Source organism: Hippocampus zosterae, chromosome 8 (assembly GCF_025434085.1).
Source record: "Hippocampus zosterae strain Florida chromosome 8, ASM2543408v3, whole genome shotgun sequence".
NCBI lineage: Eukaryota > Metazoa > Chordata > Actinopteri > Syngnathiformes > Syngnathidae > Hippocampus > Hippocampus zosterae.
The window spans coordinates 25187683-25215204 of NC_067458.1; the positions used below are offsets into that span (position 1 = coordinate 25187683).

The window sequence follows — 27522 nt, forward strand, 5'->3', positions numbered from 1 at the left end:
GTACCTCTGCACTGTGAAGCCCACGTGCTAACCACTGGACTACCGGGCCGCCCGAGGCGTCGTGATTTGACGCAGAAATCACAGACTCCTCTTTTCAATCGCATTCTTTGCGGCCATTCCTGTGAATGTTTGGCGTCTTGGCGCGGGCTTTCTGTTCCGTCAATGAATCACATTGGAATACAAACAACAGCGTGCTTGCGTGCATGCGTCGTGTGTGTGTGTTTTGATTTGAAAAAAAAAAAAACCCACCGTCGTCATGACTGATCTTATGTTGCCCTGACAACCTGTCACTCAGGATGTTAAGCAGTCCGTTTGTACTTCCAGTTCGCACACACACACACACACACACACACACGCTGATGAATGTTTGGAAGCTAGCCCTTCCTGTGACAGGACCTAGCAACTCGACTTGAAACACAAATACACACAATCATTGTTTGGCTTTCCTCTCTCCTTTTTTTTTTTTTCTTCTTCCCCAAACCACAACTTGTAAAGTCGCTCTGATTGTTTAGTTCTTATGTACATGATGTTAATTTCCGCCCGCATATTTGGGTCAGAGCATGAAAGCCGATGAGAAAATGTTCAAATGCTTTCTCGACGCGCAACAAACGCAAACAAATTCGTCACGCATTCCGTAGCCAAGAGACGGCAAAGTGGTAAGTTACACCTCGTCCTTTATTTTTTATTTTTCATCTTCCTAAAAGTGTGGATTTATTTTGGATTTGCTTTGAGATCATTATAGCGACGGAACTGGAAGCGGTGCTGTGTCGTCGGGGGGGGGGGGCGTGGCTTCCAAACGCCAGCAGAAGCGCCGAGCGACTTTTAGAGCACATACGAAATCGTATTCTTTTAAGTCACGACAGTCCGTCTTCATTTTATACACGGAAATGAAAACAAACGGTTGCCGTGAATTTCTTCCATTTCATTCATCAAATCCCCCCCCCCCCCCATCAGATTTCAGCTTGGGCCCCCACGCGCACTTCCATTTAGAGCGCAACGTTCTTCTTTTTAGATACGACCGCTTCTGGTTTTCACTTTGGAAAATATAAGACTACTCTAGTACTCATCGAACGCTTATCATCATCCACAAATACAAAGCGCCTTGACGTCAACGATTGGCACACACGTCCTGTTTTGTAATGCGGGGACGAATGACGTCGCTTGAGGGAAAGGCGCTCGGATTCGGCCTGACACCGAGTGCCTCTCCGGAAGGTCAGCTCCTGTTTTTCTCCTCTGTTATGTAACTTTGGAGTTTGGAGTCGACAAAGCAGACTCCCACCGTCGCAAGTTCCCCCTTTCTTGCTTTATTTTCACAGCCACGACATTTCAACATCATCCAAGCGCAAACACTGCTACAAAATATCGCGTCGGTCTTTTCGATTCACAGCAAAAAAAACACCTCCATAAAATACGTTTGGAATCATTTCTGGAAAAAAAAAGAAAAAAGACGACGATGTACAATAGCGAGAAATACCTCCGTACGACAATTGCATCAAATATGAAAATACCCCCCCCCACCATCAAGTTTCTTGTACAAAAGTCATCACTTGTCACCATTTTTAGAAACTTAAAGCAAGCATTTGAGCTAGAACACAGCCGGTCGAAGCGTTTCAATACAACAACTCGGGCAAACGCGTCCAATGAAGTGGGAACATTCCCCCCCCCCCCCCCCCCCCCGTTTGACACTCGCTAAAAACACAGCCGCACGTTCACCGTGCGTACGCTCAGCTTTCGAAAAAAAAAAGCACCTTACATTCAAGAGGACTGCTACCGGTAGAGCGCATGCAGACGATTCCGCGCCACCTCATCATCGCCGGCGGCTAACGCTAGCCGGCGGCGCGCGCGTCGGAGAATTCACGGTTAGCACGTAGCATGCTAGCCCACCAAAGAATCGTCCTCATGAGGAAGACGTACAAGCTTTTGGTGACCCCCCCCCCTCATACATTTTACTATACATACGAAAGCGGATTTTTCCGATTGTAAAAATAGTTGACTATTCCAACGATTAAAAACAACACTCCATAAATAAATACACCATTTTTTTCCCCAACTTTTTTGTTGTCGAGTCACACTCACGTGATACCGAAAATCCCGTTTCTGAGCTCCGGTCTGCGGGGTTCGCGCCGCTCGAGCGGATTGGAACGAGGACTCGGGCCGGCTACAGCATGCAAAGGCGAAAATGCCGCCAGAGGACACAAACCGTTTTTATTGCTACACTTTGGACGAGGAAGAATCTGGAAGTCAAGCATCACAGGCGAACAAAGAGCAACGTGACCGGCAACGCAGCAGCGCCGGTGGCTTCATGCACTTTTCGGAGCAAAACACCCCCGCGAAAAAAAAAAAAAAAAAAAAAAAATGAAGTTCACCTCTCGTGCCAGCAGAGGTTTTGACGAGCCGAGAGGCGTCAAAGCGCACGCTGACGCGACGATGATCAAAGGCCATATGCCGTAACTTTGGCTGCCGCGACATGCTAGCATCTTGCAAAAGTCGACGAAAAGGAGCAGGAACCTCATTCAAAATGGCCGACGCGAAGGCGTGATGGCCGATTTGGTTGGACCCTGCGGAAAAGGTCCGGGCTGGTGTGGTTAAAGGAATTTGCAAGCAAGAGACTTGCGTGCTACACCACGAGCTGTGTGTCTTTTGAGGCTGGGGGGTTGGGGGGGCTGGTACATGGGAGAGGGCCGTCCAATCCAGGCGGGCTGGGATTAGTCCTGATGAAGTCAAGACTTTGGCCATGCTGCGCCACCGTGACGGAAGCGGGAGAAACTCCTCCTCCGCTTCTCTCGGCCCCGCCCTCATTTTTTAAAAAAAGACTTTCCACCGTAACCATGGAGACGGCGGCCATTAAACTCGCTCCGTGGGGACGGACGGCAGGTACCTGGCGGCGCCGGCGGAGCTGGTCGCTTTGGCCGCGCGGGGGCTGGCGGTCCTGACGGCGGCGTAGGTGGTCACCGCGGGGGCGGGGCTTAACCTGGTGCACACGTCGCCTCGGCTCGAGCGCGGCACGGCGCCGCGGCGCTGCGGAAGGGATGGAGAGACGCTGCCGTTTTGCCGCCGCCGCCGCCGCTGTTCCAGGAAGTAAGTCAGCATCTGACCTTTGCCCTTGACACTGACTTGGCCCCGGCAAACAAAGTGGTAGTGGTTTGCGATGACGCGATAGACGTCTTCGGTCACCTGGAGAGGGGGGGGGGGGGGGGGGGGGGGGGGGGGAATTCAACAGAACACGGAGACTTTGGCTTGAGGTCCCAGATTCAAATCCGGACTTTTTGAAAGCGGGAAGACCAAAGCCTCTCGCGTGGGTGGCGCTGATGATCCACCCTGAGCATATCCCACCAGCCCCCCCCGGGAGGCTATTTCGACATCCCAGCAAAGACATCGGAGTGGAAATTCTCCCAAAATGAGCGAGTTCGGCTTGTGTAAGAAATTCAAAGCCGCCCCGAATACCAACTCGGTCCAAAATTCAGACTGGACAACACCCGGGGCAGACTATGTGGGCACGCGGCGGTCTCCGCTGGCGAGCGTTGGGTGCGTGCGATGCGAGGGGGGGGGGGACGGCGTGCAGTGTACGGCGGCCTACCTGTATTTTGCCTTGGACTCCGGTACTGTCCATTCGGCTCGCTACGTTGACGGTGTTTCCCCAGATGTCTACTGAGGCCGCCTGGCCCGATGACCCCGCCCACCACTGGGCCCACATTGATTCCTGAGCACAAATTCAAGAGCAACAATGTGCACAATCAGACATCTCTCAAAGACCCCCCCCCCCCCTCGGTGAAGCACATTAAGACGCAAATATACGGGGGTTGGGCTTAGGATTGAACCCGGCGGACCCCCCCCTTCCCTAAATTGGATGCTCCCCTTCGCCCACCCCCGCCTTATCACATTTATTTGTGGTTTTTTGCAAATGTTTTCCATCCGAGCCGTCCGCCAAAGTATTTTGATCCTACTTAAGTACAACAAGCGGCCGCGACATGAAGGGAAGGAATTCCCAGAAACACGAAAAATATCGAGGGGAAAACATTTGAGGTCAAGCATCACTTGAGATCTCAGGCAACAACTTTGTGGAAAACAATCACGGCTGAAGACAAAGTGTACTGTACATGGGGGGGGGGGGGGGGGCAAAATGAATTTGGATACAAAACAGTTCAAATGAATGAAACAGTCGAAAGCACAAAAACGAAAAATCAGCTCAAAAGAACCGGATTAGCCAAATGTGGCTAAATGCGCCTTTCGGGCGCACCAAAATCCAGGCCAAGTTGCTCTTCAGTCGCTGGACTGGCCTCTTAGTTGACTAAAGTGTCGGTCTTGCCACAAAATGCGGCTTCTGGGAGAGAACGCCAACACTTCCGGTAGCTTCCTGAGGCAACGTTTCAAACTTTGGCCAGTCACTGTCGTGTCGTATCGTCAATATGCAGAACAACAATTGGATGGGCTCGTTGCGTTAGCGCTAGCATCAAAAGTGAATCGACACCGCCTGCGAGGGGGGATGGGGGGGCGTCCGTGTGACAATGCGCAATTTGAAAAGACCTTTGAGATACCAATTCCATCCATTTTCCGAACCGCTTAATCCTCACTAGGGTCGCGGGGGGCGCTGGAGCCTATCCCAGCTGCCTTCGGGCAGTAGGCGGGGACACCCTGAACTGGTTGCCAGCCAATCGCAGGGCACACAGAAACGAACAACCATCCACGCTCACACTCACACCTCGGGACAGTTTAGAGTGTTCAATCCGCCTGCCACGCATGTTTTTGGAATGTGGGAGGAAACCGGAGCACCCGGAGAAAACCCGCGCAGGCCCGGGGAGAACATGCAAACTCCACACAGGGAGGCCGGAGCTGGAATCGAACCCGGTACCTCTGCACTGTGAAGCCCACGTGCTAACCACTGGACTACCGGGCCGCCCGATACCAATTCTGACCTTTTTAAAAAAACAAAAAAAAACCCAGAAGGACGGCGGAAGGGATCAGACCAGAGATCCCAATTGCCACCCCACCCCTGCATGGCATCCGCGGGCCTCTCTCCATGCGTCATGCAGAAGCCTTCGCTGCCAAAGAGCTTAATTACCGTCTTACCCGAGCACATCATGTTCTTTCCCAAATTACGGCAAACATCGGAATGTGCACTGCCCTCCGTAATTACCGCCACCCTCGGATGAAGATGTCTTCTTTAGCTTCTAATAAATTCTCCCCCCCCCACCCCCCCCCCCGTAATAATAATATCGGACCAACATTAGAAAACAGAGGACGATCCAACCTTATGTTCAAGTGCACTTATTCAGTGGGGGTGGGGGGGCGGATCACACCAACCCCCTCAAAATAATCCGGCGACCGAGCTTTTTCCTCTCTTCATTTTCGCACAGTCTGCAGCTTTTCAGCGGGGTTGAGGTCTGGGGACTGACATGCTTGTTTCTGTGGCGGCGGAACCATTTTGAGCATTTTCAGAGCGAAGCGCACTTCTGTCTCCTTTTTTTTTTTTTGCGAGGGCACACAAGGACGACGATGGGACTTTGTCAGCCTTTTTTTGATTTGAAAATATAAAAAAAGCCTAAAAACTCGCTTGCATTTTCGTTTTGCGGGCATTTATCCGTCTTCTCACCACCAGACTGTTTTCGGATGCTCGGTGGGATCGCCTTACGGTATTTACACAGCGCGTGTGGGGGACCGGGATCTGATCAAAGCCACTCCTGCCAACTGGCAGCCGATTTCCCGTCCTGAAATCGTTCCCAAAGCCTTGATACTTATTGAGGAGCTGCCCGTTTAAAAAAAAAAAAAAAAAACACCCCATCAAAACGTCATTTTGACTCGGACTTGATTCCTTTGCCCCCCCCTTGCGTGTTCTAAAGGCAATTTCCCGTTCAGCAAACGTCAACTCGGAAGCGTATGGCAAAGCTGTCGAGCTACGGCGAATCGGACGCGCCCAAGACGTGATATCGTCGTATGCGGATTGAAATCGGCGAGTGAATTCCACCAACAACACAGTGACGAGGCGGGCGGTCCCGTTCGAGGCACAGGCATGCTGAGCCGGATTCAAACCAGCAACCTCATCAAACAACTACGCATTGCTGGAAGCATTGCAATTGCATTCGAGAAAAGCCAATGGGCCAAGTAACATTTTCATTGCTCAGTCGAATTTGAGTTGTTCAGAGGGGGTGGGGGGGGTGGGGGTGGGAGTTGAGGGGGGGGGGGGGGCGAAAAAGAAAACCATGTGTACTTTTGCTGGCCTCCGGAGTGCTCATTTTGGCCTGGCTGGCTTCCGCCTCACTTCTTTACGACTGTAATTGTTGAATATTTGTTTTTTTTCTGCATGTTGAGGACGTCCAGTCACTTGCAAAAGTTGGTTCTCACACACACACACACACACACACACACACACACACACACACAGGCTCCCCACAGGATACTCCGCACAATGGATCCCAGAACCGCGAGTCTCCATGTGACGACTTTCCTGGACGTTCGGAACACTCGTTCTCTCTCTCTCTGATGCATTTCCTAGCAAAGCTACCTTCAATTCGTGTCAATAGCGTCGAGCGCAGTGGGTCAGAGTCTTTACGTGCGTGTGTGTTCGTGTTCGTGCGCGGGTGTGTTCCGCTCACCTACTCGCAGCACAAAGTCATTATAAGACTGATAGTTGATTGCATCCAGGACGTCGAACATCTCAATGGCAAAATCGGCGACGGTGCACAGGTGTGAAGCGACAGAGTTTTTTGCCTGGGAAAAACATGAAATGCACAGAAAGGGGGGGAGCTGCATCAAATGTCGCCCGTCAAACGCAGACCCGCATGCTAACCAAGGAGGAAGATTTGTCGGTGCGCCACAAAAAGAACGCCATGAAATGACGTTCGGGGAAAAGCGAACTTTGGGGGCAACGCGGCGCTCCGTCGCGATTGTTCAAGAGTGGATTGGGAATGCGTACCTCGGAGCCGCTCGTCGGAACCAGCCCCACGGCGGCCATGTACGTACTGCCAATGGTCTTGATTTTCTCAATATCCCGGTAGCACTCTTTATCCATCAGCTAAAAAAACAAAGACATAGTTAGCGGCACAAAGTGTGACTCGTGAGATTTCTCCTCGCGCGCACGAGCGCAACAGCTCGTCAAATACGACGATATGATAATTGGCTTTTTGGCGCAGAGACCGGAGGCCGTTGGAATGGGCTCAAAAAGGTTTGGGAATGACTTGAGGTTCCGGGTGATGGTCTTTGCTCAAAACACCGTATCCGTTCGAAACGGAGGACCCCCCCACCCCACACCGCCCCCTCCCGGGGTGACGGCGCCTTCGGCGCTGGCCTTGTTCTAAAGTGCTCTATAAATACAGCCGGGTTGAAATGAGTTGTGTTGAGATGGGCCGCGGGGGGTTGAAATCCGATGAGCCAGGCAAGAAAAAAAAAAGGTAATCGACGTCGGAAAGCAATTTCGCAAGGCACCTGAGAAGCTGTGGCCAGGGAGAACGAGAGACAAACATGCGGCGGGGGGGTGTGTGGGGGGGGGGGGGGGGGGGCGTCCAGGGCTAACACAGCAGGTCATGAAAGAAATTGTCTGGGAGATCTGGGAGCTCCCTGATGGGGGGGGAAGAAAGGCGTACAGGACAGGATGACGACGATGAACTGTTTCGTGTGGAGCGTCGGTTCTGCCGTCTTGGCCAGGAGCCCCTTCCTTGAAAGATTTTGGATCTCAACGGGATCATATCTCGTTAAATGAAGGTTCAATCCAAAAATAAATCATGCGCGCCGTCGAGGAGAAGGGGACCAGCACGTTAGCCATACGCTAACTGGCCGCGTAAAGGTGGCCAGTTAGCCTTAGCATGCATGCTAGCGAATGTTTCATGCTAGCGTTACGTTTTACCGTGCCTGCGTCCTATAATGCGATGCGCCTCGCGGATGCATTCAACACAGAAATGTCTCCCGTAACCGACGCGGCGCCTTTTAACCAGCCACTGAAAATTCCTCTCCGCCACTTGTGAACGAAAGGTCAAATGGGTTCACCTCATCAAAGTCGGCAATGATCTCATTGAGCAGCCGGAGACACTCGACGCCCATGTTATTGCCATCCAACTCGATGTAGAAGTCGTTGAAGTTGGCGATGGAAGCAAACAGGACTCCGACCTGAGCATACGACTGGTAGTACAAATCCTGAGAGGGACAAGGAAGAGGGGAGTTTGCGCTCGCTTTAGCGCCGCTCGGAATTTCAAAAACGGGCAACGACAACAACAAAAACAAAACGAGAGAGGCAATTTTACTCAATTTTACTTTGAATCTTGCGACGGTCAGATATAATTCACAGTGATTAATAAACGTATTAGATCACCACGTGCAAGGTTCCTGCAAGAGCGGTCCAAAATTAACGTCAGTGGTCATACATTCATATTGTAAATAGTACTGCGATTGATCCATTTGTGTTCATATTGCATTTAATTGAAAGATGTTTGTTTTTTTTGTTGTTTTTTTTTCTCTTTCTTCTTTCTACCTACATTCTTGCTGCTGGAGGCTGTAAATTTCCCCAGTGTGGGACGCATAAAGGATATCTTATCTTATCTTATCTTATATCTAAAATCTTACTTGTATCCATCCATCCATCCATCCATCATCTACCGCTTATCCGGGGCCGGGTCGCGGGGGCAACAGCTTTAGCAGGGAAGCCCAGACTTCCTTCCCTCTCCCTAGCTACTTCTTCCAGCTCTCCCCGGGGGATCCCGAGGCGTTCCCAGGCAAGCTGGGTGACATAGTCTCTCCAGCGTGTCCTGGGTCTTCCTCGGGGTCTCCTCCCGGTGGGACATGACCGGAACACCTCACCGGGGAGGCGCTCAGGAGGCATCCGAATCAGATGCCCAAGCCACCTCATCTGGCTCCTCTCGATGTGGAGGAGTATGTGTCTTAAATGCTTAATATTAACCAGTATCTCAAAGCTATGCAACTGAACGTGGAACTACAAACAAAAACAACAAAAAAATTGGAAGGAGAATGTTTTGAAATATTTTGAAGTCACACTTGCTGTGTACTGTTGAACTTTAACCCAGAGGAACAAGAGGAAGCCTTTTTGTCCACGGGTGTTCTGGACGGAAGACACCAACGGTGCCGGAAACTTCCTTCCTGACTCACAATCAGTCTCCGCAACACGAATCGGGGAGGGGGGGGCTCAGGGAGGTCCTGCATTTTCTGACGCGCATCGCTCCTCGTGAAGGGAATTGCATTTTTGAACGCTTGTCATTCGCTTTTGTTTATTAAGCCCCCGACAACAACAACAACAGATGTTATCGACATTTTTCATAGGACAGCGCACTCGCTAAAATCCAATTGCAGCACGGCGATCCTCACTCACGATCAGCAAATTTGCCTCATAAGGGGTCACCGTGCAGAGGTGCGAAAGTCCGCACCCCAGTACCCTCGTGAGCCGGGCACGTGACGGCTTGACATTTTGGGTTGTTAACTTTGCTTTCAGCGAATTGTTTGAGACGAGCAAATCACCCAGTTCACCCTTGCACTTAAATGTGCCACTTTCCAGATGTGACATCACTGTTCCGTGAACTTATGACCTTTTCTATCAATTTCAGCCGAAAGCCCAAAAGCTCCTTTTCATCGCCGGATGTCTAATCACCACGTTTGCGCCACCAAAGAGGTGTGAAGCTCCTCCGACTGTTGAGCCTGCCCGAACGTGTCTGCGGATGCTCACCATGTTCCTGGGGTTGGACATGAGGAAGTGTTGGGCCACGTGCGCCGGCAGCAGGTTGAACAGGATCCTCTTGTTGTCCAACTTCACTTTCTCCATGTCGTCTCTCTCCTCTTCCGCCTGGGCGCCATCAGCCGTCGCGCAGGACGCGAGTCCAACAAAAAGACGGCAATCATTTCTTTCGGCTCTCATTGGAACTCAGCCTGGGTGGTAATTGCGCCTTTTATTCGCTAGGGGGATGTGACGAGTTACTTTTCACCGACTCACTGTGACTGTCTGAAAATGCAACCAAGTCCAACCCTCAGCTTCAATTTCTCACACGTGTGCGTTGTGAACGCTTAACAATTGTGACGTCATAGCATGAAGCATTCCGCCCCCCCCTCAAATGTGTGCATAATTCTTAGTTTTCGGCAATAACACCGTATGGGTGAATTGAAAATATTTGAAATAACGGTATTGTTCAACCGTGAACATCTCAGTGATCATTTCAAGAGCATTTTTATTTTTGAGCAGAACTTCAATATGTAAAAAAAAAAAAGGGTTGGGCTGGCAATTAAAGTCAAAAGAGTATTTGCATATGTTTACGACATGATGAGTGCAATAATGCATATGGCATCGGGTGGATTATTGGAAACGTCAAACATATTCCCACTAATCCGGTGATATGTTGCGGAACACGATGGTATGATGTAACGTAACCAGAAACTTTCTCTTGTCCATGAAAAATAAATTCCAGCTGAAGCACAATGTCAATTATGTCACGTGTGTAAATTAATTTGAGTACGTTGACAATTTGATTTATGGTGTCCACTTTGGGATTCATTAATTATCGGGGCAAATATAATCGTGACATATCAAATAACACCTCATTTGAGAAGGACCCCATAACAAGAAGAGCCTCTCAAACAGTGACGTACAATTGAATGCGTTCAAATACGGACCGCCCTGTCATCCACGAGTGACAAATCCAAAACGATATTCTTCGAGTTTTACCAAGTTCCCGTGGAATGCCCAACAGACAAGCATACCTGAGTGGCCCACAGGTAGTCAAAACGCAGCTTGAGGTCGAGCTGCCTCGAGTGGAGAGCCAGAGCTCCGGAGAACAGCAACACAGCCAGGACGGGATCGGAACCCCGAGTGTGCGGAAAGCCGGCGCTGGAAGACGGAGCGCAACATGACATGCTCGTAAAATATGCATCTCATTTGCTGGAGGTAAAATGCAGTTGTTTGAACGGTGCAGCGCCCCCTATTTGTTGAAACATTTACTCAATCAAATAAATCAATAGTGTTGTTTGAAATAAGTGAAATGTGCTGTTCAACCATGTCAGCGAGTGCACCTTTGTCTTACCCAACAGCTTGCCGATAGCCACTGATCTCCACGATGACCGTGTAGGTCGCAGACAGAAGGAAGAGCAGGAGGATTTTGGGGAGCGAAGATACTCTGAGGTAGGGGACAATGGTGAGCGTGCCGGCCAGACAGGACAAGAGCGCGTAGGCCATGCTCGGGCCAGCTCTTTCTGCGGCCGTGGCGTTGGCCGGGTCGTCGGCAAACATCTCCGTGGGGGAATCCTGTAACGAGTTGTTGGATTTGACTTGAACTTGACTCCGTGGTATGAATCCCACCTGTAAAGATTCCAGAGGGAAAAAAAGCGCTTTGACGGAGACAACGGCAAAAAACATCAATTCAAGGTCATACAGACAATAAAATGTTCATACACGAACTATTAATTTCGCCAAAGCATTTATTTTATAGTTATTGATTATTTGCACGTGCGTATTGATGACGTGATGGTGCGGCGAGAGTTGCGTGGTGACGTCACAACCGAGGTAAGACGCTAGCCCTCGCTAGCCCACAATAGCCGAGCCAATTAGAGGAATAAAATTCGGCGTTACGGCAGACGGGTCGCGCTACGGTTACAAACACACTTTTGGACGATAGCCTGTGTGATTTGGGGCCAATTTTGTCGTCGCTCGGTGACGTTTGGATCCGCCCTCCGTCGACGGATCAAGCTAATGTGGCTAACGTCGATTAGCGAGATCCAAATGGACTCCGGTAGAATAATATAGGAACACAACGTTTTGAATTATGTTAAAAGATTCAGAATTTCCATGAGACGGAAATGTAAACGATTGGTAATTTCATAATTGAGCCGTGGGAGGTTTTGCGGCACTCACCATGCAGGCCTGCGCAACCGAATAAGAGAGCAAGACCAGGGAGACACACACGACCGTTCGTATCCGGACGGTCAGGCAGCCTGGTTGGCACTGACGGCAAAAAAAAGGAAAAGGTTGGGTTAGAAAAGGAAAAAAATCGGAAATAAAAGTGTCATTCGTAGTGACTGCGTTTTTGCAAATTGATTTGTCAAATCGGGGTGGAATTAACAGTAACGTCATCGGGCAGAGTGAGCTTCTGCAATGAGAGTTTCGGGTCTTCAACAACAGCAGCTCAGTTTCTTGAAATCCAATAAAAGATAAATGTCTTGTGTCAATACAGAAAGCAAAAAAAAAAAAAAAACCGCATTTCTGAGACGAGGAACAATGTGCAGGTTTGACTGGTGTTTTTCTCAAAACCATATTTACAATAGCGTTGTCGTTTTCAGTGATGTTGAGCATGACATGAAAATGGGGAAGCTTTCTCAAATACTGTACCGTATTTTAATAACATTGTCAATACGTCTAAATAGGATGAAAGGAGTGGACCGGAGGTCTACACGCCACCGAAAACTTAAGATCATTCTGAGAATTAGAGACCAATCAAAATCGCGCATTACATACATTCATTGCTTCCGTATTTATTTTTGAAAGGACTGTGACAAAATACCAAAAAAGAAAAAAAAACCCAAACTTTCTCCTTATACGGTTATCTCAGATTGATGCACGCCTCTTCAAATTGGAAACGATCTGCATGATGGAAGTTGGAACGCCAAATACGCAATCTGGTTTAGAACTAATATTCATAAAAGAGGACTTGGGAGTGGGGGGTGTGGGGTCAATATGCTGGACGTGGCGGCTTTTTGGAAGTTCCTACCTGAACGCTGGTAAGATGCAAGTACATGACACAGGCCACGTGAAAACAGACACACAAGACCAAGAGAAGCAATACCAGCAGGCCCCTGTCAAAGAAAGAGCAACGTCGCAGTGAGGCCCACTTGGGCATTTTTCCACTCAAGCCAGCGCCACGGATGCATTTTTCTTGTTGGTCTCACGACCCAAGAAACGTACTGTGGAATCATCAGCAGATAGAGCAGGCCCGAAAATGCCGCCAGCACCAGAGAGACGACCACGGCGCCGATGAAATGGTCGTCACACATCTGGTTGTACTTGGGGAAAAGGACGGAAAGAGACAAGCGGTCATTCGTCGATCTTTATCGCGCCGAAGGCAATCGATTCCTGTCTACTCGGCTACTCGGTTCACCGATAGCCCCCGCCCCCCCCAAGTCTTTCTTTTTGACCAGAAGAACTTTTTCCAGCAGCCTCAATCCTCAAATTCCTTGCGTGTTGTTACCGACTGTACTTGGCCAATGCCGCCGATTCTGCTTCTGCCGCTTCTTTGTGGACATTTTAAACATGTTTGCAAGCCCAAAGAGCTCTGTTGCGTGCCTCATTTATTGCTCTACCCACACACGTAGAACCATAACGCGTGCTGCCGAGACGTTCCCAAATCATTATCTGCAACCCCTCCTGTTAGGGTGGGTGGATTACTCAAGCACACACACACACACAAAGACATCATATGCTACAGGCGTGGGTGCAAGGGAGAAAAGGGAAAAGAATTAGAGCTGAGTCGTGCGCATGTGAGAGGGAGGGTGGGGGGGGGGGAATAGGGAGGGTTCAGTAATGAAGCATCCTACTGCATGTGCACTCGCAAGTACGGTACATGTTCACGTGATTGTGTGCGCTCGCTAACATCTATTCTTGTTTTTCTCTCTCCATGCTCAGTGGGCGCGGTCGGCGTTACCCGGCGCTCCCTGTCCCTGTTCCGGAAGAACAAGGTGACGCAGTTGAGATCCGACGTCCCCGACTCAGTCTGCCGAGCTTCGATGAGGCGTCCGATGTAGCGGTTGACTCGTGTTGCCGGTGAGTGCTGGACGGTGGCGGCCGAGAAAGACGTCCGACTCCTTAACTTCTCGGACGCGGTCCTTAAAGCTCGCCGCTGTCACACAGCACACGAATACGCAGTCTTGCCAGCGCCATTCATAAATGCAAACTCTTTAATTGCACTCTTATTGGAGCGGATTTGTCGTCGGTGTTTGGGGGAACGCTCGCGAGGGCCATTCGACTCATTTTGAGTGTGACGGCAAATGCAGTCAACGGGTTGCGCGGAAGGTCGCTGGGCGAAGTGACCTTTGCGGGACAATGCGGTCCTGAAGTGGCTTGGACTCTCCGTCAGGAGATGCCGCGCCTCTGCCGGACTGTTAAGCCCGAGAGTACTTTGGCGCTTCTTGGATGTATTGAAGGGTTTCTTCGCGTGAGGCTAGCCGACGATTGAAGACGGGTATTTTGATTTTGGTATACGATTGTACAAATCAATGGTCTCGCGACCGGAGTAAGAATGAGATTTTAAAAGTACTGTGTTTTTGTTTTTTTTTTAACCTTCATCTACAAAAACGACGTCTGGGACTGCCCGACGCGAGCACACAAAGTGTTTTGCTGAGTAAGATAAATAAAAACGCATCCTATTGGTCAATGGATGGAAAACAGATTGAAAGCGGGTGAGAAAAACAAATCCAAACAAATCTGCCGCAGGGGTGAGCTCGACGAGGTATTTCTAGAGGATTAACAAAGGTTGCTCGCCAATCGGGTTTGAGCCGACAAATATCAGGATTATGATGCTAAACCGGTCAGAGGCAAACTGGATCATGTCATGACTGGACTTGCGCCGTGTGGGGAAAAATGAAGGCGAACAATAGATTTTGGGGCCAAACCGTAAATGGACCGTTAGAACGTCACGCAGTGCCGCGTCGGGCAGAATAACGCCGCCCGTCGCCGAGGTCCCCATGGTCACCAGACCCAAAGTCGTTCCTCGGACCGATCTCCAAGGCTTCATTCCACCAAATACTTGCGCTTTGACACCACCTTGCCGCTACTCACCTTGTCATCGTCCTCACAGGTCATGACGTTTGAGAAGGGGATTTCCGCCTTGAACATTTTCCTGCAGTGCATCAGTTGCACTAGCAGGTAGCACACCGTCTTGAACTTCATCCTCTTGGCCGGTTTGATGTCGGACAGAATTAAACCGGGAAAGATCTGCAAAAGTCAAGGCCGCTTAGATGCGTTTGCAATGCCACGCTCTTTTGCGTTATACGTTCGGCGATGCGAAAAAAAGGTTTAAAATCCTGATCGGGAATAACTTGGGAGTCAGCATGCTAATACAGTAAAATGTCAATACATGGAAACTCCTCTACAACGAAACCTACATGGGCGAAAATACCCCCTTGTGTGAAAAAACATACATGTGTATGTGTGCATGTGTGTGTGTGTGTGAGTGTTTACATCTGAGGTCAAATTTGCTACAGTGAAAATCCCCCTGGTGTGAAAAATTTCTTGCTGCACACATGATTTCGTTGTAGAGGAGTTTCACTGTATATATTTCATACTTTACTGGAGCGCAATTACATTAACAACAACGACATAGAGGTGTGATGCAGGATGCTTAATATGAAATGAAAAAGGTTCCCGTTGTTAAGATGGTTACCAGTACCTAGGCTGGACCAAGGGATTGTCAAAAAAAAAAAAAAAACACGCACACATCTGGATCATTTCACATATTGCTAGTTTGCGCAAGAATTAACAGTTCAGGTCATCCTGCGTCAATATATTTTCCGATACTGTACAAAAGCAAAATAGTCGCCACTTCATAGATGGCCGCCAATCCCCGACCGAATCTCGATATGGCCTTCGTTACAAAATAAAATGAAGTACACAGCAATGGAAGACAGCTGGGGGCAGAAAATGTTGACCCGTCTTATTCACGGCGTCAACATCTGTTGTCATCCGCCTGGCAACTATGACTGAGCAAGGTTTCAAATCCCGCAATGTGCGTGTGCCGCGCACATGTACAGTACACTTGGGGGGGGAGGGAGCCCTGCTTGTGCCAGCTCAACACACGCACCCCCCCCCCCCCTCCCTCTCTGTACCGGAGGATTAACTATTACTCCACTGACAGATGTGTCACCTATCCAGCTGTGTTCTGGCAAGAAAAAAGAAAGCTACCGCGTGGGAGGAGAAGCGGTAAGAGAGCGAAGCGTACTTTGCGTCGGTGCGATGGCACGATGAAAAACGTCTCGATGTGGTGCTTGTGGAGGAAGGCGTGTCTCTTGTGGCCAAAGCCCGGTTCCACCTCGTAGTCGCCGTTCAAACACTCCAGTGTGGTTCTTGTGATGTGAACCTTACTGAGAACAAAAGCAAGCGCAAAGAGAAAACGAGGGGGGGGCTTTGAATCACAATGTTGCTTTTGCTAGCCCACTGGCCGAAGGATGGAACACTCGAAAATTGTCTTGAGCCGTGATTGATGTTTGCCCTGCGATTGGCTGGCAACCAGTTGACGGTTGGTGGGAGAGGCCCTGGCACACCCACGGCCCCCTTCAGGCCACCTTCCGCGGCCTGAACGTTTGCCGGCCGAGTAATGGGCTTTCGCAAGCATAACAGGAAGGCGCGTCTGCGACGGGTGCTCTTCGGTCGCGCCACCGAATACTGACCCGGGCAATCCTCCGGCCTCCATCACGTTGGCCAAAGTGACATCGTTTGACCAGACGTCGTACTGCCATTTCCTGAGGCCCAGCACGCCGCACAGCACTCGTCCCGTGTGGAGGCCCACGCGCATATTCAAGTCCACCTCCGTTGCCTCAACCACTGACCTGAGAGAAAAAGGGTTGCGTTTAGAGAGCGGGACATTCAAAAGTTTTACCGTCAAGAACGGACCTTGAAGTATACATTGAGAGATCTCGCCAGTACGGCGGAGCCTTGTAAGTTTGAATGCGATCCGACCGATTGGTTCTGCTGTCACGTTCGTGATTGCGATTAGGTTTGACGTCGGTGAAATGTGTCGTGAGGTCATCAACATGGCTCTTTCCCGCCGCGCTTTATGCGCCAGTTTAGCGCCGCGCGTGTTTGCGTCACTCACGCGATGGTGTCAATCATGTCAAGGCCCATTTCCACACAGCAGTGGGCGTGGTCAGCCTTGGGTTGGGTCAATCCTGAGACACAGTAATAACAGTCGCCCAGGATCTTGATTCGCCTGCAGTGATTCTCCTGTTGACAGAGAAACGGCACAGCCGCCGTCAACGGCATCCGGCGTCAAAAGGGGGAAATTGTCACATGAAAACCGATTGACGTTTCATCGTCGCATCCGCAATTTTTTTTTCTTCTTGTTCATAGGGCATATGGTAAAAAAAAACGCAAATCAACCAAACCTAAATCTGTCAGGAAGTGCGTGACGAATGCTCACAAACTCATTTCAAGGGCCGCGGCGTCTTCACACAACACGGCGTACGTTCTGAATTTCAACTTCGCAGCCGCGTGAAATCCGACAGTGACGAGACGGCACCCAATCGACAAACAAACCGGCCGGCCGCTCATCGATATCGCGCACGCTCGTAGCCGAGGCCAACCGCCATGACTCCCGACAGGCTCTTGAAGTAGAATCCCACCCACGCGTTCCCCGACGGATCTGAGATGTGTCGCCGTGCAAACCTCGACACACACACACACACAAAGAAGTGACAACACATGCGGGGATTGTGCAGAAGTAGATGATTGTGCAAATATCAGTCGGAGAAAATTAGAACAGGAGCTGAAGAATGTCATCAAAAGCAAACAGAAGAACGGGCGCAACCGTGTGACTTTCCACAACGGCTACACACAGGAACACCCGAATTAAAATTGTGCCCAGTTAAGTCAAGGAGCCGCCGTTCATTGTTTGATTTAATTTCCTCCTGTTAAATTCTCATTCTTTTTTTTTGCTACTCTTTCCTCTGTCGTTTTCTTTGGCTAGTCTTCCTCCCGATTCCCATACCGAGAAAAAACGCCAAATTGTTTAGCCTGTGTGCGCTTAACCCTCGTAGTGCACCGCTTGCGATAAATGTAAAATGATGTCTTTGAATCAAAGGCAAAGGCATTCAGAAAAACACGAGAGAGCTGAAACTTATGTTCTAAAATGGCCTAAATTTCATGACGTCACCGGCTGATAATTCTCAGGCATTGCAGCAATAATAAAAAAAACGTTTTGATACCTTAATCTTCACAATTTACATATTTTGCACCATAGAGACCCATTATAATTCATATTTTTGAATGCATCGTAAACCAAATGTGTAAACATGCATTTCACGCGATTTTTACGTCAATCGCTTTGTTTTCGCTTGGACAGACTTTGGATTGTTAGTAGGGCTTGGTTGGGACCTCCAGACACAATTTCTTTTTCCCTTTTGCAAAAAATAAAGAATAAAAAATCCCAAAGAACTAATAAAAACTATATATGTATGGATAGCACAGATGCCTCTGAACATTTTGAGTGTTTGAAAAAAAAAAAAAAAGAATGTTTGTATAACGCAAAATACATCATTACAAAAATTGTAAAATGCGTAACTTAAGGCCTTTTTAATTTGGAGCACACAAGGGTTAAATGAAAGTGAAAATGAACTGCAAACTGCAACTGCGGCCGCCTTCCAATTAATGACCGACTCTCCGAGCTTTTGAGCCTTATAAATATAACATTCATTCATTCATTCATTCATTCATTCATTCATCTTCCTAACCGCTTGATCCTCACTAGGGTCGCGGGGGGTGCTGGAGCCTATCCCAGCCGTCTTCGGGCAGTAGGCGGGGGACACCCTGAATCGGTAGCCAGCCAATCGCAGGGCACACAGAAACGAACAACCATTCGCACTCACACTCACACCTAGGGACAATTTAGAGTGTTCAATCAGCTTGCCATGCATGTTTTTGGAATGTGGGAGGAAACCGGAGCACCCGGAGAAAACCCACGCAGGCCCGGGGAGAACATGCAAACTCCACACAGGGAGGGATGAATGAATGAATGTATTAAAAGCCCCCCCCCCCTCCCCACACCCCAAAAAAAAAAATCATGTACTCACCGTAGCAAGTTCATCAAACTTCCCAAAGAGCTCATTGAGCAACTTGACCAACTCCTGCGCGGTGCACTGAGAAGCCAGGCTGGTGAAGCCCACAATATCGGCAAACAATATGCTGTCAAGAAAGACGCAAATCGGAAATCGGATTCACGGACGTCCTGCGACGCATTGTAAACAAAACGAACAAAAGAGGAAAAAAAAAGAAAAAAAATCTCATTGCTCAGCGCCACCAAATGAATGACCAGTTGAACTGAAGTGAAAGGTGATGAAAGCTACTTAGCCCCAATTCGATTTCCTCACACAGGGCCAGATGGCAACAAATCAGGACATTACGCAAGCCGCCATGCAGCAACGAGTCGTGCCCGGAGGTTCTCTTTCGAAAGGGATCGTTCGCCGACTCGTTTCAGTGCCCATGCAAAGTGCAATTTTTTGACTGACAATACAGTCGGGTCGCTCATTCTGACCAGGCAGATGGACCCATGAGAATCTCAAAATCTCTCTCAAAATCAAATCTCAAAAACCTTTGTGCCGAGTTTTACATTGATTTCACGCGTGTAAACACAGCAAGTAATAATTAAAAAAAAAAAAAAACACGGCCACCAAAAGAAACAGGAAGTCCCCCAAAGTAATGCGATCTTCTCGCTGTTCTCCCGACGGGAGGCCTGGCCTGCTTCTCAAGCTCGCACTGGAAATAGCATCGAACAGCTCGACGTGGAACCCCATTTTTTTTTTGGGCACTACGGCCCAATTGGAATGATGCGAATGGGATGAATGGTGCGCAAGCAGAGGCGCGTCAAAAACAATGCGCGCAAGTAAAACCGCAGTAGCGGGCGTGATCTTGCTTTCAACAGTCACGCAATGATGGCCAACGACGCGGTTTTGACGGCATGTGCCGTGGAGGCGGCAAAAATAACTCCCGTTTGATGCTTTGCCGTTTGTTTTGGCAGGCGAGATTGGCCGTCGGGCAAAGGCAAATGGATGCAGAGCTCACGACAAAACAATCGCGCCGTGTGATTTTTAGCTTCAAAAGCCGCTGCGCCCGCAGGTCACGCTGCTGCGCAATTTCACAAACGGTGCGAAATACTCTGGGTGGGGGGAGGGGAGATATTTAGGATCTATAAAAGACACCATTTTTTGGGGGGGGGGGGGAAGTACAGTGAACATCTGCTTAAAAATGTACCTGGATCCAGATGCTTTGATTTTTTTTTTTTTGGTGTTATGGATGAATTCTCACGAATCACGCATCGGTTTAATTGATCCGTGGGGAAAAGTGGGGCAATTTAGTGGAAATCGCAACTGTCCGTCCGATGTTAATCATCAAATACAAGGTCTGGTGTCGAGGTGCGAGGAGGCCGCATTTGGATCCAAGTTGTCTCGAAGTTGTCATGACATTGACATACCTGACATTGTCGTGACGTTGAATGTAGATCTTGTGAAAGATCCTCTCGGGGGGCTTCAGAAAGTCCTCCTTCATCTCCATGGCAACGTTCCTGGGCAGCAGACTCATTAGCAGACGCTCCTGAGAAGAGAGGGCGGTTGGGGGGGGGTGTTTTGGGGAGCAAAATCAACATTTTGTTATTTTCATGAAATGATAAAAAGTGATCGTAATGAAAAAAAAATAAATTGCAACATCTCTCAGCTGCAGTCGCCTGGACAAAACATTTGGGAAATCACGCACTCGACTCCTTCATGAAGTTTTGCTGAGCTGGAAGGCCAAGCTCTCGGTCAATCGACGTTCCTACTACCCTCACCGTTGGGCACCCGCTGCGGGTGCTGACCGTCAAAATAAGAGCTTGCCTACAAGTGGCCAAAAATGACTTTCCTCCGCAGGCTCTCCCTTAGAGATAAGGTGAGAAGCTGGGGAGGGGCTCCGAGTCCAACCAGATGAGGTGGCTCGGGCATCTGATTAGGATGCCTCCCGGACGCCTCCCTGCTCCCACTGGACAACCCGGGACATGCTGGAGAGACTTTGTCTCCTGGCTGGCCTGGGAAGGCCTTGGGATCCCACAGGGCAGAGCCAAAAGAAGTGGTTGGGGAGAGGGAAGTCTGAGCTTCCTTGCTCAAGCTGCTGCCTCTGCGCCCCGGCCGCGGATAAGCGGTAGAAAATGAGTGGATGAATGGAGATCCTCACTTGCGTGACGTATTTAAAAAGATTAACCCCCCCAAACTATTCATTAAAAATAATCATATCATTCATATTCATGTATGTAAACCGATGACTGCTACTCACGTCTCAAGTGACTTTTATTGGGCTGAACGCGCCGACTTTTTCCTCTCGTCAACGCAAAAGAACCTCCGCGATGGCAAATGACAAACTAACAGATGAATAATTGCGGCCGTATTCCACAAGGCGTCGCCGTACGCAGCGCCACACACCGATGCCAAGGCGTTCATCGCCATGACAACTGAGCAAACTCGCTGACTCGCGACTGTTTGCCGTTGCCATTGCGTTCCTTTTTCAACAGGTGCACGACTAAAATATCAGCAGTTCCAAAAACCTTGACGTGAGATGACACGGTGCAGTGCTTTGCTTCCGTGCGATTCCAAGATGAAGAGAATTTGTAAAATATGCAAAAAAAGAGGGTTCACCATAGGTTATATGTTTATCTGGACAAAAAAAATAAAATTTTAATCAATTAAAGGTAAAGGTCAGTCTGACGGATGCCATTCGAATCGTGGACACGCGGCCCGCGGTCGGGGCTGTCGGCCTGCGCTTGATGGATCCCAATCAGCTCCCGTGGCTTTTCTTTCACTGTAACCTTTCCTCAAGTACGGCGACCATGAAAGCAATCTGCTTGTGTAATTACCTGTCAGGAAGGGGGAGCCTGTTACGGATCGGAAAAAAAAAAAAAAAACGCAGCCCGTCATCAACTCGCCCCCAAAGCGCGGCTTCCACGGTTAGCTCTTTGCGCTTTGCGTCTTGGCTAACGTACATTCTGACCAAAAAAAAAAAAAAATTTTTTTTGGAGACGTGACCAGTGACGACGATGGCGCACGCGGCCACGAGTGCATGTCCGGCGCTCAAGTTGCATGCGCAGTAGGCGTGCAAAGAAGTGGGGATAAGCCGCAGTACTTGTTCTTTCCCTGAATAGCGTCCGTCATCGTGACTGCCTTCCTGCAGGAAGCTTGTAAGTGTCATGATTTGGTTTGGGACCAACAGGTGGCACTGTAGGGCTCCCCCTGCAGTTGCGCACCTGTTGGTCATTATGTAATTATTAGTTGTATAAAAGGACTCTTGCCCGAACACTCAGTGTCGGGTCATTGTTTGTCATGATTTGGTTTGGGACCAACAGGTGGCACTGTAGGGCTCTCCCCCTGCAGCTGCGCACCTGTTGGTCATTGTGTAATTATTAGTTGTATAAAAGGACTCTTGCCCGAACACTCAGTGTGGGGTCATTGTTTGTCATGATTTGGTTTGGGACCAACAGGTGGCACTGTAGGGCTCTCCCCCTGCAGTTGCGCACCTGTTGGTCATTGTGTAATTATTAGTTGTATAAAAGGACTCTTGCCCGAACACTCAGTGTCGGGCCATTGTTTGTCATGATTTGGTTTGGGACCAACAGGTGGCACTGTAGGGCTCCCCCTGCAGTTGCGCACCTGTTTGTCATTATGCAATTATTAGTTGTATAAAAGGACTCCTGCCCGAACACTCAGTGTCGGGTCATTGTTTGTCATGATTTGGTTTGGGACCAACAGGTGGCACTGTAGGGCTCTGCCCCTGCAGCTGCGCACCAGTTGGTCATTAGTCCTTTAAAAGGACTCCCAGCCAGATGACTCGTTGTCGCACGCCTCACCTGTTTCTCGTTTTCGTCCTCCAGTCTCAGCCGCTCCTCGATGCAGGTGCGGGCCTGCAGGAAGACTTTCCTCTGCGTACGCTCCGTTAGAATCCGCACAAACGCCCCCAATAAGTTGACACTGCTGAAAAGCAGCGCGTTGGCCGCCAACTACAAACAGAGAGCAGACGGGGCAAAAAAACAAAAAACAACACAAAACGAAACAAAAAAAGCCGCATGGGTGCGTGCGCAAATGCCCAGTTGGAAAAGGGAAACATTTAAAATCGACACAAATTCATCCCATAGAGGTTCTCAAATCATCTCAATCAAAATTGAACATCGGGTCGTTTGTTTTTGTTTTTTTTTGGGTGGGGGGGTGCTCGTGGTGTGCTAAACTTCATGAAAAGTTGAGTTAAAAAAGCAAGTTAGATTGCTCATCCAGCTCATCTTGACATACGAGAGCTCCGCTTGCTGTCTCACATGTTGTTGCGCTGGACTCATCCTTGTCTGCTTTCAGCACCGCAAGTGGGACAGCGCCGCAAAAATAAAGCAATTTGAAATTGGAGCGGCAAATCGGTGCCGCCGTTAAATCCGACCTCTTTCGTCTGAGGCGCTTGGTTCAAGTCAAGCCTCTCCTTTCTCAAGAGTCTTTCATGCCTTGGTCACATCCCGGCTGGATTAATGGAACGTACTTGACTTTGGAGTCAGCCGATCCTCCATCAAGCGTCTCCAGTCGGTCCAGAATGCCGCTGCCCCTTTTGACTGTTACTCGTAAGAGGGAGCACATCTCTCCTACTCGGGCATCCCTTCACTGGCTAGTTCCTTTGAAGGTCCTATGATTTGTTTTCAAATCTTTGAAACGGCCTCACCCCCACCTCTGAGGTCCTCCACCACACCCCCCCCCCCCCCCCCCCCCCGCTGCCCGAGATCTGCGGACCGGACGCTTTTTAGAGGTATTGAGAATGAAGCGGACTCGTCTTTTGAATGAAGCCGTCTTCAACTCATTCAGTACCAGCCAATTCTAGACCAAGTCTGAAAAGACGTTTAAAAACGTCTTTGGGAGCGAATGAGTTCAAATTGGTCTTCAAACTCATTTTTAAAATTCTTTGGCATTTGCCATGTGTAGCCCAAACGCCCCGTGCACGTCTGCATTGCTCCGGGTGTTCGTATATGCCTGCGAGTGCGCGGTGGGGGTAGGGTTGGGGGGGGGGGGGGGCAGACGCGGGCGCATCACCTACCGGTCTCCACAGCTCGCGCGTCCTCCTGGCGATGGACGCGGAGATGACGATAAAGTGTGACGTGGCCAGCATGACGCCGAAGAGCACGGCCAGCAGAGTCCGCACGGGCAGGAGCGTGTACGCCACCAGCGTGACCAGCATGAGCTGCCACACGCCTTGCTCGGGCGCGGGGGAGCCCGCCGGCTCCGGCGCGGCGGCCGGGGCCAGCGGGAAGGGGCAGCAGAGCAGCGCGAAGGTGAAGCTGAAGAGCAGCGCCAGCTTGGCCGTCTGCTGCAGCTGCGTCACCTGCAGGTACTTCACGTTGGTCACGATGAAGAGCGAGAGGAAAACCACGCAGTGCACCGGGTTGGAGCCCTTGGAGAGGCTGAGGCGCGGGTTGCACAGCAGCTCCACTAGGGACAGCGACGAGGCGGCCACGATCAGCACCGCCAGCGCCTTGAGCGTGGCCGTCTGCTCCAGCTTCAGGTTGTAGTTGTGGAAAAGAGCCTCCAGCTCGTGGCTGTCGAACTCGTCCTCGCACGCGACGGCGTCCAGCGGCGCGGCGGACGGGCGGCCAGCCTTCCTCCTCCTCCGCCGCCGTTCCTGCTTGACTCTCTGGAACGCCATCTCCTCCATAACGGGGCCATTCACCAAGCGGGGATGGCGCACGACGCTTCAACTTTCTGCCACCAACCCCCCACCCCGCCGCGCACCCCCCCTCCTACTTCGCGGGTCTGTGGAAAGTGTGGAAAAGGGAGCGGGGAGGCGGGGAGGGGGGGGGGGGCGTGCGCGCCCTGGCCACCGGTTGACGATATTTGGTGTGTAGTCAGAAAAGTGAACATCTCTCTCTGTCTCGCTCTCTTCCCCCCCCCCCCCCCTCCTCCAACCCCCCTCCTCTCATATGTAGTGCGGATCACATGAGGCTGAAAGGGTTGCTGGTGACTGCCACTGTCAGGGATTAGACCGTCAACAAGCAAAATGGTGACAATCACAACATCCCGCCACTGGCCGCGACGCCCAAAATATCACAAGGTGCTTTTTTTTATTTTTTTATTTTTATTTTTTTTTCCTCCATCGTGCATCTGCAGCATTTTTTTTAGTCGCGCAGGAGACGCCGCTTTTCCTCTCGCGCATGCGGCCACTCGTATTTGGGGTGATTTCCCCTCAGCGTCTGCAGTCGCAAGAGATGTAGTTCCCGGCTAAAAATAGCTGCGGATGCACCAAGCGTGCATGGCGAGAATTTGGTCTTTTTTAACCCCCCCCCATCCACCCTCCCCCACGCTATTTCAGTGTTCGAGCACTGTAAAGCTTTTTTGAAAAACAACAACAATCGGTGTGAGGTTTAAAAATAGATTCCTCCCAACTCGGGGAAAAGGTGCGATGGCGTGCGGTTTTGTCCAAATTTGCATCTTTTCTGCACGGATTGTGCACGTGTGCGTGAATGGCAGCCTGCACGTGGCAAACAAACAAACACTTGGGAAGTGGAATTGCCCAAACAATTATGAAATGTGAAAATATGAAATGTGTTTTACTACCGTGCATCTGTACGTATAGCAAAGTCTTTTTTGTTTGTTGTTGTTTTTTTAATTCTATAGATACAGTACCGGTATACATATTTATAATTGTGTTGCACGATAGGAGGGGGCGGACTCACATCTGTTCAGCGGCTACTTGCCTTTTTTTTTTTGTGCGTGAACGTGCGCCGTGCTTTTAAGGGAATGTGAATTTGGAGAGTGCGGCCCGGTAGTCCAATGGTTAGCACGTCGGCTTCACAGTGCAGAGGTACCGGGTTCGATTCCAGCTCCGGCCTCCCTGTGTGGAGTTTGCATGTTCTCCCCGGGCCTGCGTGGGTTTTCTGCGGGTGCTCCGGTTTCCTCCCACATTCCAAAAACATGCGTGGCAGGCTGATTGAACTCTCTAAATTGTCCCTAGGTGTGAGTGTGAGTGCGAATGGTTGTTGGTCCCTGTGTGCCCTGCGATTGGCTGGCAACTGATTCAGGGTGTCCCCCGCCTACTGCCCGGAGACAGCTGGGATAGGCTCCAGCACCCCCGCGACCCTAGTGAGGATCAAGCGGCTCGGAAGATGAATGAATGAATTTGGAGATTCCGCAGTACAGCTTTATATTGATAAGAATGCCCCAAAATAATCGACAGCCAAATTATTGCTAATGCTAACAGACGGAGTGACATAATCCAGTACCTCCGGGAGGCGCTTGGAATGGAGCGGCTGCCGCATCCGATTCGGATGCCGACGGCATGCCTCCTATCGGAAGGAGCGCGGTCACGTCGATCTCACAAGACACTCTGGGGCCAGAGAGCCTGAGCTTGATTGGAGGGATGACGTAGCTCAGGCGCTACGGAAACACTTGGACGTACGTCCACTGCCACGCTCACACATTTTTGCACGTATTTCGGAAAACACCAGCGGGTGCACGCTGTCGCGCCGTGCTCCTGCATCAAAACACGCAAATTTCACCGGAGCAGGAACGCCACAAACACTTTTCAAAGTATGATTTTTGCAAGCAAATCCTCCATGGGGGGGTGGGGGGGGGGGTCTGTTCATCAGTGCAAAGGCATCTGTTTTGGAACTGGAGGCCCCAATGACTTTTACTTTTGCTACACGTGCCTCCAATTTTGTTTTTTCCAAGTGTCCCTGTTCCAGCACACCTGATCGAAATGATCAGATCACCAGCAAGCCGCTTGTTGTTGATCTGATCATTTCAATCAGCTGCGTTGCAACAGGGCAACGGCACTCCACGACCCCGAGTTGGACACCCATGCGTTAAGGTGGACTCGCTCATCAACAAAAAAAGTCCACGCGAAGCTCAAATTCAACATGTTCGCAGCCAATCGCTTTGGGCTCAATATCGAATATGGTTTAGCCAGAAGGAACCAAATCACAACATGAAGAGGCACGACAATCAAATCCAACATTGTTCCGTCAAGTGGTCCTTCTTACGGGATAGCAAGTCGCACCTCCTCGGTGAAAAGACGCACAGGTACAGATGCTAACGGCGATGCTAAGTGGAATTAGCATGAGGCAAGCGTGCTCTTTCTTCAGGCAATTTTGCTTTTAGTCAACCCGCAACGTCTTTTCGGCTTGTTTAGCAGCCTCAAACAGCCCCCATTTTTTTTCCGTCTCCTGAAGTAAGTGACATCCGTAGATATTTGGAGCATCCTCCCTCCAGGATGCCTGACAGTCCCCCATTGCCATGGCAACACAGGCAGTAAGACTCGCCGCGATGACTGATACGCCGCTGAGGTGTTTCCCGATCTAACACAATGGCTCACTGGCTTTTTTTTTTTTTCCCTTCTCTGTCTGGTTCTCCCTCCGACGCTTTGTCGAATGCTTTGAGTTGGTGTGCGGAGCTGAGGTGTTTGTATCTGTCTTGGCCGCGGTGATGCCCCCCCCCCCCCCCGACCCCACTGCACGGCCGGCTCACTGTGCTCGCTGACATTTCTTAAAATTGAGGCTCCGGCATGAAAGTAAGGCTGGCGCGCTTGACAGATTCGGAGGTGACTGCACCGCCACAGCGCCCCCCCCACCCCCACCCAAGTCAACCAGTGCGAAACCCCCCATCACCGTGGGGCTATAGAGGAGGGTGTGCAAAATGGCAGCCGTACTCCGCTCGAGGACATGTTGTTGTGTGCGTCTGGAGTTGATATGGAAAAACTAGAATCGACTTGGGAAATGTCGGTGTAAGTCCCACACCCCATTAAACCCGGCGAGGCGGCATTGCACCTTCCCGTTCACACACCTGACGTGCGTGTGTGCGTGTTTG

General features: G+C 50.2%; 1 protein-coding gene and 1 long non-coding RNA gene across 2 annotated transcripts; one reads left to right on the plus strand and one right to left on the minus strand.

The window, feature by feature from the left end:
• Positions 1–2705: 2705 nt before the first annotated feature.
• LOC127605772 (adenylate cyclase type 1-like) lies at positions 2706–24789 on the minus strand. Its single transcript, XM_052073539.1, is given in 21 exon segments — positions 2706–3174; positions 3578–3662; positions 3664–3700; positions 6591–6705; positions 6911–7009; positions 7978–8124; positions 9662–9778; positions 10687–10813; positions 11007–11281; positions 11834–11923; positions 12687–12771; positions 12881–12978; positions 13617–13811; positions 14750–14905; positions 15909–16050; positions 16357–16515; positions 16782–16909; positions 18754–18865; positions 20151–20269; positions 22545–22694; positions 23762–24789. Coding segments are annotated over 21 exon segments (3381 nt in total). The 5' UTR covers positions 24377–24789; the 3' UTR covers positions 2706–2844.
• On the plus strand, positions 6804–11379 carry LOC127605840 (uncharacterized). Its single transcript, XR_007963666.1, has 3 exons — positions 6804–6949; positions 9543–10870; positions 11014–11379. It is a non-coding gene; the product is annotated as an uncharacterized LOC127605840 (long non-coding RNA).
• Positions 24790–27522: the final 2733 nt, after the last annotated feature.